The sequence below is a fragment of the Capra hircus genome, chromosome 14 (assembly GCF_001704415.2).
Source record: "Capra hircus breed San Clemente chromosome 14, ASM170441v1, whole genome shotgun sequence".
NCBI classification, from domain to species: Eukaryota; Metazoa; Chordata; class Mammalia; order Artiodactyla; family Bovidae; genus Capra; species Capra hircus.
The window spans coordinates 35,645,552-35,661,309 of NC_030821.1; the positions used below are offsets into that span (position 1 = coordinate 35,645,552).

General features: G+C 43.6%; 1 protein-coding gene across 1 annotated transcript in view; it reads right to left on the minus strand.

The window, feature by feature from the left end:
* The window catches only part of EXT1 (exostosin glycosyltransferase 1), a 315,513-nt gene that overhangs the window by 40,442 nt on the left and 259,313 nt on the right, over positions 1 to 15,758 (minus strand). Inside the window, exon 2 of the mRNA XM_005689136.3 lies at positions 725 to 818. Within this exon, the coding sequence (XP_005689193.1) occupies positions 725 to 818 (94 nt within the window). The remainder of the gene's footprint in view (positions 1 to 724; positions 819 to 15,758) is intronic.

Consider the following 15,758-nt stretch of genomic DNA (forward strand, 5'->3'; position numbering starts at 1 on the left):
CAGAACATTGGAAGCGTGGCGACAGAAGCACAGATTCAGGCAGGGGCAGAGTGCGAAGGAAGAAAGGACACAGCAGCAAGGAGTGCAGGAGAGGAGGAGGCGAGAGGTGGACGGCGTGCTTTCTCGCCAACAAGGAAGGCTGGATGCAACTTCTGGGCAAGAACCGTCAAGGGTAAATGTTATTGGCAAAAGAGTCCTGAAGCTCTGGGACCTCAGAACTGCAGCGCCTGGAAGAGCCAGGCTGAGAGAGTGCCTCTGCCTTGCTGGGGGTCATGCTCAGAATTCAGAGAAGCCAAGTGGTGACTATAATGGGGACAGAACAAGTTTGATTGTGGGAAATGCCACTCATGAGCCATCTTCACTGCTGTTGACACTGGCTTCCAAGGAGGAGGGGTGAGCCTCCATGAGGAGCTCGGCTCTGCTGCCTGGTGGGCAGTCAGATCTACTCTCTGTTTGCAAGCCCATCTCTGAGAACCCACCTTCCCTTGAGATTCCCACTGCATCTCCTCATGTCCAAAGGCAGGGTGTAAATCCTCCTTCTGCCCCCCACGCATGTAAAAGGTTGTAGATTTTCTTGGGAAAATAGATTTCAGGTGTTCCAGGCAAACCGTGCGTTTGGTTTAGATCCCAGGAGATGTGTTAAGGTGAACCCTCCTCCCCTCAGCCCACCCCCTGTCTGACATCAGTTCTCAACTCTGTTCCAGGGATGATCAGGGTCTCTTACCTGCAGAGCCTCCAGGAACCTGAAGGACCCAAGCCTGCGACCACGAGGAACCAGACAGAAAGTGGCATTGTGCAGCATTTCCCGATAATCATATCTAGAAGGAGAAGAGGCGCCATCAGCAAATAAAGACCATTAAGAATGGGGGCAGGGTGAATGGGCACACCAAGGGGGCGTGAAGCCACCCATGGCAACTTGGGTGGTACACAAGCCAGCCCCACTTTTCCAGGGGGAAGGTAGGGAGGGTTGCTGCATGAGGAATGGAAATGTGACCCTTCCCACTGGACAAAGCAATTAGGGTCTTGTGTAAACAATACGTAAAAGACAAGTCTGATGGTCTCAGTGACATTTTGGCTCGCTCAGCCTTTACTTTGCAAATCAGGTTTTTTCATGTCTTGGCAAAAACAGGTTGCCTTCATCAGCTTAAAAAAATAATCACTGCTAGTTGTTCTTTTATAATGCCATATCATTTAGGAACTTGAAGACTGCTCTTGTTTCCTACCTACCCCATAAACCATGCTATTAAAATCTACTCAGGAAACCTCCATTCTGAGCACAAAACATTTATTTTCTCCTTCAAGCTGGAGTTTCTACTTTTAACCAAGAACATTCGGTTACCCCAGACAAACACTCCTGTGTAAGAATGGTTGGCATGGAGGAAAGAGAGAAGGAGCCAGCCCAAGAAACTGGGAAAGAGAAGAAATAACAAGAAAAGAAAAAATACTCAGGACTGTGGGAAACTGGGCAAGAGATGAGATGATCGTGTCTTTTACTCAAATACCACTGAGCCAGCTCACATTGTTATTGCACTTGAGAAAAATGCAAAATAAAACAGGAATGTCACCTGTCTCTCTATGTCAGTGGAGTGCAGGGAAACAGGGCTGGCACTTGAAACACGATTTCCACAAACCGAGTCCTAAACACACAGTTGAAAGTTCCCTCAGAGTTGAAGCAAAGTTGGGAAACTGGAGATGGCTCATGTCCTGGGAAGGCCTAGCTTCTCAGGGCTAGGATGAAATCACAGTAGTATGAAATCACTCTCGTTTTTCCAGAACTTCCCGGGCTCGGCAGACAGGTGTGACTTTGACAGTAGCATATGTCACTGGCATTTTCTGACTCTAATAGTCTAATTTAATCATAGCCTGAAGGCATTGGATTCTTCCCTCCTCTTTGGGGGATACTGATATATACATTTACATTTTTAAAGTCCACATCTATTTTTATAATCTTACACAAACTAGGCATATGGGAGTAAGCCAATTTTCAATTATAAACCCGTCATTAAGAAGAGATATCATGCAAAGGACCATTTGCTTAAACAAGCGTGTACAACTAATTTGCCCAAGAAAAGGTCACCGTGAATGGATTATCTTCATTGAGAGTAAAAATTTTAAAAAAGAAAGAAAGAAAAAAGAATATCCTTGCTGCGTTAATTAAACTGTAAAATAGACTTCAAAGTGGAAATGTTTTTAAGAGGGCTCAAATTTAGCTAAATGAAAAAAATATTAAATTATGATAGTAATAGCTTCTCTTTTCCTCACCAAACATAAGGAAATAATTGACAAGGATCTCAGGCTCAACTGTTGATAATGTCTGAATATCTACCTAATCAATGGAGACTAGGGAAACACACACACACACACACACACACACACACACACACACACACACACACACAATATATATGTATAAAGTTTAAACTGAAACTTTTTTAATATAAAAAGGTCAAATATACTTGAGGCTACAGCAAAGTTTAATAAATACCCAGAATAGAAACCCCTAAGGGGCTGGAACAGAAGGCCCTACCTCCTCATCATTAGGCTGCTAAAAATGTAAAACCCTATTAATGTTCTGGATTGTAACAAGTTTCAAAGTTTTCAGCTGCAAAATTTACTTGAGGGAAGGAGCAGAGGGAAAAGAAAAGGAGAAAACTTGTGGAGAAACTCAAGTGACAGTTATTCAAGGTGTGGATTTTTAAGTGGTTGTAGAGAGGGATTTGCTGATGTATGGAATAAAGCTTCATGATTGAAGCTAGTGTTCATTCACACAATAGGTAAGAGGAGAAAGGGGACAAGTATTCTTGCTGGAATCAGGAACCCACTAGGTAGGCTGTGAAGTTCAGAATGAACAGTGGGCTTTCTGGGCCTCAGTTTCCTCATCTGCAAAATGAGTCAGCTGGGCAAGATGACTAAAGATTGTCTGGAACATTCCATAATTATTATTATTCTTTTAAATAAAGTATTTCTTAAGGGTTTTTTTTTGTTATTGTTGTTTGTTTTGTTTTGATGTGGACCATGTTTTAAAAGTCTTTATTGACTTTGTTACAATATTTGTTCTGTTTTCTGTTTTTAGGTTTTTTTTAGTTGTGAGGCATGGGGGTTCTTAGCTTCAGGACCAAGGATTGAACCTGCATGCTCTACACTGGAGGGCAAAGTCTTAAATCACTGGGCCACCAGGGAAGTCCTCCCATTACTCTTTATTCTTTCACTAGTTTATGTCCCTTTGAAACTATCCCACTGCTCCAAAAGTTTCCACAGCCATTGTACGCATGTATGTGTGTATGTATGTAAGGGACCTCCAAGGTGGTGTTAGTGGTAAAGAATCTGCCTGCCAATGCAGGAGACAAAAGACACACTTTCGATCCCTGGGCATGGCAACCCACTCCAGTATTCTTGTCTGGAAAATCCCATGGACCGAGGACCCTGGTGGGCTACTGTCCATAGGGTCACAAAGAGTCGAACATGACTGAAGTGACTTAGCGTGCATGCATGCAGACACACGTATATTTCATAGAAATCTGCTTGTATATACAATGTGCAATGTGTGTATTTATACTGACATACAGAAACATAAGCACATACAACTTAAAACAATGATTTTCCTGTTTCTAACCATGCTCAGCCCATGAACCATCGGCTCTAGTGACAGTGAGCCTATGAATGACTGTGTATAACAACTGGAGAAATAATGATGCCTGCAAGGGGGATGACGGTCCTAACAGAACCACACGAATGTGTGGTACTCTCCCCACTCAGCTCTTTGGTCTGCTCATATGCCCACATCTACCTCCTCCTAAGAGCTTAAACTCATTCATTTACAAAGTCATTCTTTTAGGAAATACTATGTTCCAAGCACTGTTCTAGTCCTGGAGAAGATGCGTCTCCTGCTGCTAGACCTACCGAAGCCTCATCAGATAACTAAAAAAGGCTGACGAGGATTTCAGGGGTAGTATTTCCCTGAGGGTAGGTGTTCTAAGTATACTGTGGAAGGCTGGCCTTCCAGAATGACACAGTAAAGAATTCTGTGGATGCTCCTTCCAGCAAAAACACCAATCTACCTGATACAAATTATAAGAACATTCACTGAAAAAGTTGATATGCATGAACTTATTTACAAAACAGAAACAGACTCACAGACTTAGAATGACCTTATGGCTACCAGAGGGTAAGAGTTGGGGAAGGGGGGCATAGTTAGGCAGTTTGAGATGACACGTACACACTGTTGTATTTAAAATAGAAAACCAACACGGACCTACTGTATAGCACAGGGAACGTGGCTCAATATTCTGCAATAACCTAACTGAAAAAAGGATTTGAAAAAGAATAGATACGTGTGTATGTCTAACTAAATCACTTTGCTATGTACCTGAAACTAATATATTGTTAATTAACTATGCTTCAATATAAAACATAAAGTTTAAGAAAGAACATTCATTGACAATTTCTGGAAATTGTCCTAAGAGCATCGTGACAAGTGGAAAACCATTTGCTCAGGAAAATCTACCAAATCTCAGCAAGAACTCTGAGTGTCTAGGGGATCTGAGCCAAGATCCGCTCCATTACCAACCCTCACTAGCTCTGCCTTATAGAAGCTCTAATGTAGGTGAGTATAGCTGAGAAGACCAGGATCCCTCTACCTCAGCTCTCATCAAGAAAGTGAAAAGACAACCTATAGAAAAGAAAACAAATATTTTCAAATTATCAATTTGGTAAGCGGCTGTATCTACCAAAGGTAAAGAACTCTTGCAAACCAACAATCAGGACAAATAATTCAATTTAAAAATAGGCAAAGGCTTTGAATAGATATTGTTCCAGAGAAAATTTGCCAAGTGCCAATAAGCACATGAAAAGATACTTAACCACTAGTCATTAGGGAAATGCAAATCAAAACTATGAGATATCATTTTACGCCACAAAGATGGCTATAATCAAAAGGACAGATGACAACAGGTACTGATGAGAAACTGGAATATAAATCTCATATATTGCTGGAGGGAAGGTAATATGGTACAGCCCCACTGGAAAAGAGTTTGGCAGTTTCTTTTAGAACTAAAAATGAGCTTAGTGTATGACCCAGCAATTGCACACTTGGGCATTTATCCCAGAGAAATGAAAATTTATTTTCACGCAGAAACTTGTCCATGAATGTTCACAGTTTTATCCTTAATAGCCCCAAACTGTAAACTATCCAAATATCCTTCAATGGGTGAATCATTCAACCAATTGTGGTACAAGTATAACTTAGAATACTCACTAGCAAAAAAAGGAAATGAACTACAGATTCACACAAGCAACCTTCAGGGAATTATTCTCAGTAAAAAATTCAATCTTGAAAGGACACACACTGAATTATCCCATTTATATAGCATTAATTAACTAACATAATTACAGGGATGGAGAACAGATTAGTGGTTACCAGTGGATAGGGATGAGGGAGAAGATGGGGGAGATGACAGGTCAAGTGAGGGAGACAATCTTTTTAGTGACCACTTCTTACCTATGACGTAAGCTTAGAAGTATAAATCATATTGAAGTCACAAACTTCTTAAAAACAAGAAAAAATGAATATATGAGATCCTAAGCAAGAAGGTAAGTAGATGAGGGAGGCAACTAATCTCAGATACAGATTTAATTAATAATGGTTTTGTTACCCTTTTCAGATGGCCATTAAGTCCCTGCTTATATAGATGATGACACCGAAGCCAGAACAGTTTCTATAAACTATTGCAATGAAAAATGCAGTAAGAATGACATGACCCTGTATTTAGCCTAGAAACCAAAACCATTCTTCGGCCGTAATAATTTTCTCCTTAAAGGTGTATTGAATAATACATGGGATACACCCCATTTAAAATGGGCCCTATAATAATGCATAATTGAAGTCCCTCCCCTCCATATGAAACACATTCTTCTTTTCTTTTTTGGCTGGCAGCAATTCAGTGCCACCAGGAAGTGGGTGGAGGGCAATGTGGCATTAGTGCTGGGGTCCTCATAATACACTCTTCCAACTATAAGCATCATCTGGGAAATTGGTAGAAATGTCAATTCTCAGCCTCACCCAGGCCTGCTGAATCAGAAACTCTGGGGGAAGGGCCCGGAATTCCATGTTTTAATAAGCCCTCCAGGTAATTAAGATGGACCCTGAATTTTGAGAACCACTGGCATGGTAGTGAAGAGCTTAGTAATTAAGAGCTTAGTGGTTAAGCAGCTTTAGACACAGCCAAGCCTGGGTTCCACTTTTATCCTGGCTATTCACAAACTGAGTGATCTTGGGAAAAGTTATTTAATTTGTCTAGATCTTAGTTTCCTGGTTGGCAAAATGCAGATAATACTTTTACTGGGAGGATTAAAGATACATTTTAACGAAAGTCTGTTGCACTTTATAAACAATCCATAAATGGTAGCTGTGATTATGATGATGGAAGGGAGGCAACCAGACAGAATGGAAAGTACAGCCAACTTGAAGTCAGAAAGTCTGGGCTGAAGAACTTGGGTTCTGGACCTACCACTTTCCATGTCCTGCGCAAACTGTTTAGCTCCTCTGAGCCTCAGAGATGTGAGGATTTAAATGAGATTAAGTGCATACAGTAGAAACTGCAACGCACTACACGATTGTAAATTTTTGTAGAAACTACAGCAATTCAAGAGGAATAAAAACATTTCAAAAGAGTAACAAACAAATGAAAAAGATCAGATTCCCAAAGACAGTGCCAGGGAGAAGCGTGGAGCAGACCCTTGGAAATTAAACAAAAACAGAAGCTATGAATCACAACAGCAGCTTCTAATTGAAAGGATTTTGCCTTATTATCAAAGGCTCCATAGCCAAGGATGCTGCTGGCACAGTGTGCCCACGGGTCCTCCTGGGCTTCCTACAATTCCTTGGTAGGGCTCTGCCATGCGAGCCTATTTTCTGCTAATCAAAGAGGACAGGGAAGAAGTGAGGGAAGCCTGCAGCAATGTAGTCTCCGCCAGTGGTGCTATGGTTGTCTCAAGCATTTATTTACAAACTAAGGGAGGGGCTTCCCTGGTAGCAAAGGCTCTGTGCTCTCAGTGGACGGGTCCTGGGTTCGATCCCTAGTCATGGAACTAGATTCCATATGCTACAGTTAACAGTTCACACTGGACTTAAGAATCAAAAATAATAATAAAGAAATAAAGTAAGTAAACTTCTATAGCTGATTTGTTTTCTCTCAGCCCCCCATCCTCACAAGTACTTAAACTTCTTTGCCTACCCTCAGGGTGGAATCACATTTTTGAAGGAAAAAAAGAAAGAAACAACACAAAAACAACTTAAGACTGTTGTAGTTAAAGTGCTGTGGGATATGGGAAATAAGCTTTCTCAGCATCTCCTCTGTACTTTCTCTCATTCATTCAGCAAACATTAGCTGAATGCCTACCATGTGTCAAGTACTGTTCAAGGAACAGTACTTCTCTAGGGAGAAGGTAGATGTGTTATCAAATGATTGTCATTTAGTGAGGGATATGGGAGGATGGAGGCAAAGATGCAGAGAAGACCAATGACAAGTCACCACTTGGCTCTGGTGGGAAGAGTTAGAAGGAGGCATGTCTCCTGGAGGAAGGGAGACTCTGAGCCAAATATTAAAGGAAGAGCAACACCCAGTCTGGGGCTTTCCTTGTGGCTCAGTGGTAAAGAAGCTGCCTGCCAATGCAGGAGGCATGGGTTCAATCACTGATCTGGGAAGATCCCACATTCCACAGAGTGACTAAGCCTGGGAGCCCAACTGCTGGACCCATGTGCTGCAACTATCGAAGCTTACACACCCTAGAGCCCCTGTTTCACAAGAGAAGTCACTGCAATGAGAAGCCCCCTCACCACTAGAGAGCAGCCCCGGCTTGCTGCAACTAGAGAAAAGCCTGAGCAAAGCAATGAAGACCCAGCACAGCCAAAAGTAAATAAATAAAAGTAAATTAAAAAAAAAAAAAGAATCAGTCTGGCAAAGAACTGAGAGGAGGCCATGGGCATTTCTGGTGGTGGAGCTAGCAGAGGAGTGAGATAGTGAGATAAACTGCCCACAGTCTGGGGTCAGGGGTGGGGAGGGGCCAATGAGGCTGCGGGTACCCTTGGAAAGATCACACGCGATAACTGCCGGGACCTCAGGCATGACCTAGTGTGGGTGGTCATGAGCCTCTGAACGGCTCAATGACCTATCATGGAAGGAACTCTTAGGTAGGACTTGATATCAGCCAACTCGACAGGCAGGCACGGAGTTCAGAGGGCCCCATAACCTTGCCTCGAAGGAGGCATGAGGCTCCAGCTCCAGGCTTTTTTATTCTAAAGGGCCTTTGCTCTCCACTGCCTCCTGGGGCGGTTCACACAAATGCAGCTTCTGACACAGTGACGTCCTCAGCGGTTCACCTAGTTTCAAGCACTGGCAACAGACAGCCCCATTTCAAGGGACTCTTTCTCCCCTACTCGAAATTCTGCCCCTGTCACATCCGGAGCTCAGTCTGAGATAGTGCTCTGTCATTTAATAACTATGGCCCTTTTGTGGACTACTACAGATTTAACATTAACAAATTTCAATTATTTATGAGAAAATCCCCAAATCCATAGCATGTAATAATATGAAATTGGTCTAAGGCACAGATTTGAACTGAGAAACCCATGAGTGGGAACCAAACTTTTAGCTGGAAAATGGGTCCATTGGCCACCATTTTCTCTCTACATGTTGTCTTGTAAGTAACACAGGGCAAGTATAGGCCTCCTGTGGTCCTTGTGAATTCACGGGACTCACGGAACCTCCATCTCTTCACATCACCTGTGTGCACAGTGTCTGTGACCATGAATGAGCTACTCCACACTCCCGAGTCAGGGAAATGCACGGGGATTATCCCAGCCTGAGGTGCTGGTAACCAGGGTGGCTGCAGACTCAGGGATGCTCAGCGGCTCCCAACAGGCAGGAAGGTTCTCGCTATTCGGAAATGGTGAGATTCTAGCACAGGCCACTCTGCTGGGCTTGAACCTCTGGAGCACCTGGTCAGGCCAAGGATTATGAACTGATTTCTTAATGATGCTCCTCTGAATGACGCTGCCAATCCCTTTCACGCTTCTTGGCTTTCCACAGAAGACCATCTTCTATATTCATTTAAATTCATTTCAATATTGAGAAAGGAAGGAGGAATAGTGTGGGCTCTGGCTGGGGTGGGAGGCACCAGCTCTCACATACTTTATCTCATTTAAGCCTCAGAGCCACCCAGGAATTGGATACAGTTATACCTGCTTTTCACAGGGAAGAAGAGAGGGCCAGATGGACCCTTGGAATAAAAATATTGTGTCTGAACACACTGGATCATAATCCCGTATCAAGTCTAAACTCACTTACTCCATCTCTACCCTTAATACCCACTGAAAACTCAGAACTGTCAACTGGAACCAGATGGTAGGCGTCACCTGCACACACTGATGAGTCTAACAGGCACCAGGTACACCGTGCAGAGGCCACCTTGGTTCCCGCTCATTACATAGCAGCGCATGGCTAAAATGTAAAAGCAAGTGCCAAAAGTAGGACAGGCATTAATGTTATCAATTATAACAATCATCCCCCCACTGATTAAATGCTTCCTGTGGGTGGGGCAACAATCTGCATTCATCCTGCCCTTTCTCTCTACAACCCCACATGAAGTGGCCGCCTTTTATAGACAATGAAGTTGAGGAGCCAAGGTTTTGTGGGGCTTGTACAAGGCGGACTCTGTGGTCTCAGAGATGCCTAGAAAGAAGCAGTAACATGGTGCCAGCAAAGGGAAAAGTGAAAGATTTTGAATATACTGTGCCCATGTCCAACTCTTTGGGACCCGATGGACTGCAGCCTGCCAGGCTCCTCTGTCCATGGAATTCTCCAGACAAGGATATTGGAGTGGGGAGCCATTCCCTTCTCCAGGGGATTTTCTGACCCAGAGATTGAACCTGGGTTCTTCGGCATTGCAAGCAGATTCTTTACCATCTGAGCCACCAGGGAAGCCCACTCTGTGCTGGGGACGTTAACAACCTTAGGAGGGTAACCTGTTATCTGAAGGAGGTGAGCTTTTGGAGCACCTGCTTTTGCGCTCAGCAATACCAAATTCCAAACTGCTCTGAGATAAATGCAATTCCAGGCCACGTTAGTCTAAATTCTTTCTTTTATTGGAAATAAAGCATTTCTGAAAATGCTAAATAAAGGGCTTTCTGGGTACGGGGTGGAAAGAGAAGGGATTGATAATTAAGGAGCCAGCAGTGACTGTGACCTCAGACAGATAAATAGGTCCAGAAGAGGCATACCCAGGTCTTGGCTGCAGAAGCTAAATGTCTGGGACCAACTCGAGGACAAGTGAGAAGCCTGAGGTCATTATCTTACCATTAACCTTTCATCAGGCTCTGCGCCATGAAGATAAGCCAAGTGGAACAGGGCCAGGAAGTGTGTGCTGAAGCTGAGAAGCCAGCACCAGGGCCAGCAGTATGGGCTGTCGAGCCTCGATGGCAACTCCTCTCCTTGGACGGGGCACTCCTTCTTCCACACATCCTTCTTCCCCTCCATCCTGAAGAAAACCTGACCCCCGAGTCCTGCCCAGAGGCCCTCTTGCTGCTCACACAGCACCCAGGCTGACCTGTCTACTGCTCCCTCCGGATTAAGTTGCCTGTTTTCTTTTTTTTCTTCCACTGAGCTTCAGGAGGCAGGACCAAAGGATCATGGTCCAGGTTCCTCCTGAACCAACTCCTAGGGCCTGGCCTAAGGAACCACTCCAAACACAGGTATGGGGGACTTCTTCTGGAGGTCTGGTGGCTAAGACTTCAAATGCTCCCAATGCAGGGGGCCTGGGTTTGATCCCTGGTCAGGGAACTAGAAGATGAGATGGTTGGATGGCATCACCAATTCAATAGACATGAACTTGGGCAAACTCCAGGAGATAGTGAGACAGGGAGGACTGGCGTGCTGTAGTCCACAGGGTCTCAAAGAGCTGGACATGACTTAGTGACTGAACAATAACAGGGACCCCACATGCCTCAACTAAAGATTCCACATGCCACAAAGAAGATCAAAGATCCTGCATGCTGCAACTGAGACCAGGCGCAGCCAAATAAATAAATATTAAACAAAGAAACACACAAAAAAGCATAGGTTTGAAACGCTTGAAAAGTTCTCAGTGTCCACTGGTTTGCAGAAGAGCTTGGAAGCAATGGAGACACAAGGAAGAGATGAAAGCCCTTCGTTATAACTATCTCTGTCCACCTACTATCACAAGATGGCCCACTCGTGACTTTGCCAGGTCTTTCTAGGATGATCCGCACTCCCTGTGTTCAGCCTGAGCCCAACTGACTTAGAGATGGGAAAGGAGTGTGTTTTACATATAGCGTCTTCCTTTTGTACATTTTCCATCCCTTTTCTGCCTCTATTTCCAAAGGCCTGGTGGTTTGTTAAAAATTTTGTCTTCTCTCTGCACACTGATGGGAGAAGGGATGGGGGAGATGTGTGTTTCAGCAGATAATAATAATAAATAATGATAAATCGCATTATTTGCAAATCAAGTTACATGTGTACACAGCACTATTCAAACTGAAGCATCGCCTGGCTTTTCTCCATATCTGAACTAAAGAAAAAAACTGGAGAACCTCCTCCTGTCATGATAAACACTGCATCGGTGCAAAGATGACGGTTCCTCATCCCTCCCAAAAAACTGGGCTCATCCCATTGTTCTGACCGCTTCCCTCTTGAGCCGAGACATTCTTTCCTGCACAGCCAACCTTGGTCAGCCAGCGCTTGGATCAGGACGATGGCTGGAATTCCTGTTAGGCTGTTCTCGTCACCAGAGTAGGCACGACATAGGAGCTGTTCAGTGGCAAATCTCACATACCCTGAATTCCTGGTCAGGGCTGAAGCCTTTCCTCTGGTCCCTGCACTTAAGTGATTATAAAATACCTTGAGAACCCAATTACAAACAGCTAATGAAATGATGCTGGTTTCAGCTACTCTCATTTCCCATCTCCTTTGCCACCTTTGCCATTCCTAGGCTCCACCTTCTGACTCTGACAGTCAGAGCCACCTCACTTCTGGGCCTTTTGAGCAAATGAGCAAAGGAGACCTCAGAACTCTGCACAGGCAGAGATGGTACATCATCCAAAAAAAAAAATTATAGGACAATGATGTCATGTGATAGCTGCATGAAGCTAGTTGCCTATGGAAAGTTTAATCTCTCGCATCTGGGTATGTAATATATAAATGCACAGGTGCATATGTGCCTCCTTGAGACACAAAAATCTGTGTGATGATGAACAATCTGATGCCATATACTGCTATTGATGAGATCACCCTCCCATGAGGGGTTTGGTCACTGGAGACTGAGAAAGCCCGTAAGTCTAGACTCTGCCATTTCCTTTGGCAGAAGCACAACAGTGCCCCAGAGTAAAGAGCCTGTGAAGCTCTGACTCATCTCTGCCTCTCCTCTAGCCATCTCTGCTCAGCACTGTTCTCCTTGGGAAACAGCTAAGCAGCTATTTAACTCCTAGGTGGCCTCATTTGGGGGAGAGGTTGTGGGGCAAGGAGAATGTTTAAAGCGGCTGATGGGGAAGAGGTAGACCAGATGGCCCCGTAGATGCCTTCATGCTCTAATATTTACTTGTTGGACAAGTGAAAGCTAAGCGTCTCCTGTGCCAAGTGACATGCTGAGCACTGAGGAAACAAAGATGCAGAAGCCCCAGGAGCTGCCCCTCCACTGGTTTCTGTAATTTCATGGGAACTAGAGTCTCCTTACTCGGCTCCTGCCTTTATCTCTTTAATTCTGCTCCTTGGAGTTCCCACCTAAGCAGAGCAACAAGGAGTGCACTCTGGTTCTTACTAGTTTCAGATCAGAATAGTTCAGTCTCATCCCCCCAAAATCCATTTTCCATAGAGCAACCAGAGACAACTTTACGATGTCACTCCCAGGCTGAAAACCCTCCACCAACCCCTCACGGCCCTGAGAATAACAGTCGCGCTCCTCGCCCTGGCTGACAGGGCTCCCTGAAACTGGCTTCTGCCCACAGCTCTGAGCCCCGTCCCCTCACTCACCATCTACAGCTACACTGTCCTTCTCTCCAGTTCCTAGAAACTCCACACTCATTACCATCTCAGGGACTTGTACTTGCTATGTCCTCTGCCTGGAACATTCTCTCCCAGATCTACCTCAAGACACATATCAGCCTTCAAACAAATAGTGGCTCCTCCTCAGAGAGGCCCTTGCAGACCAGCCTGTGTTCCCAGCACTCACTGTCCCAATTCCCTATTTCATCTCGGTCCTAGGACTTACTGCTGTCTGAATTCACCCATGTTTGTCTTCCTGGCCAACTGTTCCTAGTCATCACTGTGACCCTAGCCGCTAGATCAGCACTTGGACCATAGTCGTCTTTTAAGAAAGATTTGCAAATGAATGCCAGGTCTCCTTATTCCTCAGCCAATAATGCCTGTGAGGTCACAAAGTGTCCAAATCTCAGGGCACATGTGCAAGGGTAATTCTATAGGACAAGTTTCTAAAAGGATAAAAGAGGAGTTTTCTCTCGTCTTTGCTGTATGCCATACCAGCCTGAAATCTCTGGTTAATATTAAGATTCATCAACTTCTCCAAATGCCATCTGCTATGAAAGCAAGGTCCCATTAAAATGTCTTTATAAAGAAAATTTAAAAAAAAAGACTTTTTAAGAGATGTTTATATAGAGTGATGGGATGGAAACTACATGAAATAAACCCTAGAAAATATAAGTTCTGGTCTTGACTTTGTTACTGTTTGATTTTATGTGACTTACTTTGGTTCTGAATCCATACTTATTTATTAAATGGGACAATAATGCTAGTCTTGCCTACCTAATAATGAGGCCTACTGAGGATGTAATGAAACAGTTAGATGAGTGTATTATGTAAATTTAAGTAATATCAGTAAAGATGAAGCAAGCATATTTTTGGAATGGCCTTTGTACATATGAGGCATAATGCAGAGAATGTCAAACGCCTGTTTCTTTTTCTTTTTTGGGTCCCAAATTGTTATGTCCTCTCTCCCAGATGTATTCAGTTCTTCAGAAGTGCAGATGATTTTCCAAAAGAAGCATCTGGAATAGCTAATTTGTTACCAAAGCCAGTGATTAAAACACATATGATCCTGTGGGGCTGAAAGGCCTGCCACGATTCCCAGTTTTCCACTGTGTTAGGTTTCAGCTATTAACTCATCAGTCTGTTTTTGGCATATGAATTTGGAATGAAGATGGCTCAGAACTCTTGGCTACAGGGCCTTTAAAAAGGGAGAGCAATAATGTCACATGGAATGCCTTGTAGCTTGGTTTCCATTAAGGTATCTTGGCTTTTAAATAAACTGTCAAGTAAAACTTGGCATCAAAACACAAAGTGAGTAACCTCCTTTGTAGAGGAGCTGACTGCTCAGCTGTGTGTCAGATAGATAGCTGCTAAGAATCAGCTCCAACGGCGATTGCATCCTCTCTGGAAGGGAGCTGGTACCACAAACTGCCTTCCTCAGGACTGAGTCAAAGCAAAATTCGGGGATGATCTTTATGGAAAGTTAACCTGGAAACGCCCAGCAACCATATCCCTCTCCACAAGCACCGGGTTTTGGAATTACAAAAGTTTTGGAGGTGTGAAAACATAATTGGAAAACTTTTTTTTCCCCTGCTTAAAGGGCTAATTGATTTCACAGGTGTTTAATTATCATTTGCTGTGAGATAATACCTTGTAGTGCCATAAAAAATGGATTTAATTTTCAAGTGCTTGCAAAACCACTGCCAAAGCCAAGTTCGAGCTAAAGCTAGATAATTATTCTATAAATCAAACACACTGCCTCCTTTCTTTGAAATTTTTAATACTTGGGGATAATGATATCTGACAACCTTGAAACTAACATGAAAAGGATTTTCCTGCCAAATGCCAAAAAGCAACCACAGGAGCATCACAGGCCGTTTGGTTCATTAATGGTGATTCAGGCAGCCTCGGGACCCGCCTGTGGGGTTTCCACAACCTGCCAATGGTAAGGACACTGGTGTTATGTTGAGACACAGTATTCTCTCCCAAGACGTCCAATAAGCTCTACAGAAAAACAGAAAAGAAATTCAAAACCGCTCTTTGCACAAAAACTACCTGAAAACCACTGTAACTCTCTGAGCCCAAACTCAGAGCCCTGGAAAGTGGAGATTTTTCAACCTGATCAATAAATACTTTCCTATCTTAGGCTTAAGGCACAACACTTGTGCTTTCTGTAATAACAAGGGAGAGAAATCATGAAATAAAAAACAACAATAACAACAAAACAAAATACTGTTAACAGCTGGGAGGTACCACAAAGTTCACCCAGTGCAAACACCCAGCAGAAGAAAGTGAAGTCAGGAGAGGTCAAGGGGCAGAAACAAGATAAAAAGGACTGTTCTGAGCAAGTAGAAAAAGGAAGAAATTGCCTGAAAATTGATTTGGACTCCAATTCTCAACCAAAATCTAAAAATAAAAGATGGAATGTTTTAAAAGGCCAAAAAAAAAGGGGGGGGGCGTTTTCATTCTGTAAGAGGAGTGGCTATTTCTCCAGCAGAGCCCAGTTTCCATGCAAGTGCTTCAGCCACCTTAAATAACTGGATGGGGATTTTTACTTGGTGCCACATTTCGGATTTTTCTTTCCTCCAACTCTTATTCAGAAGCTGCTGAAGTCATAACACGTTCCATTAGATTAAGTGTGCTTAAATGATTTAAGAAAGCGGGGCAATCTGGCTGAGTGCACACACACACTGTCAGCATTATTTA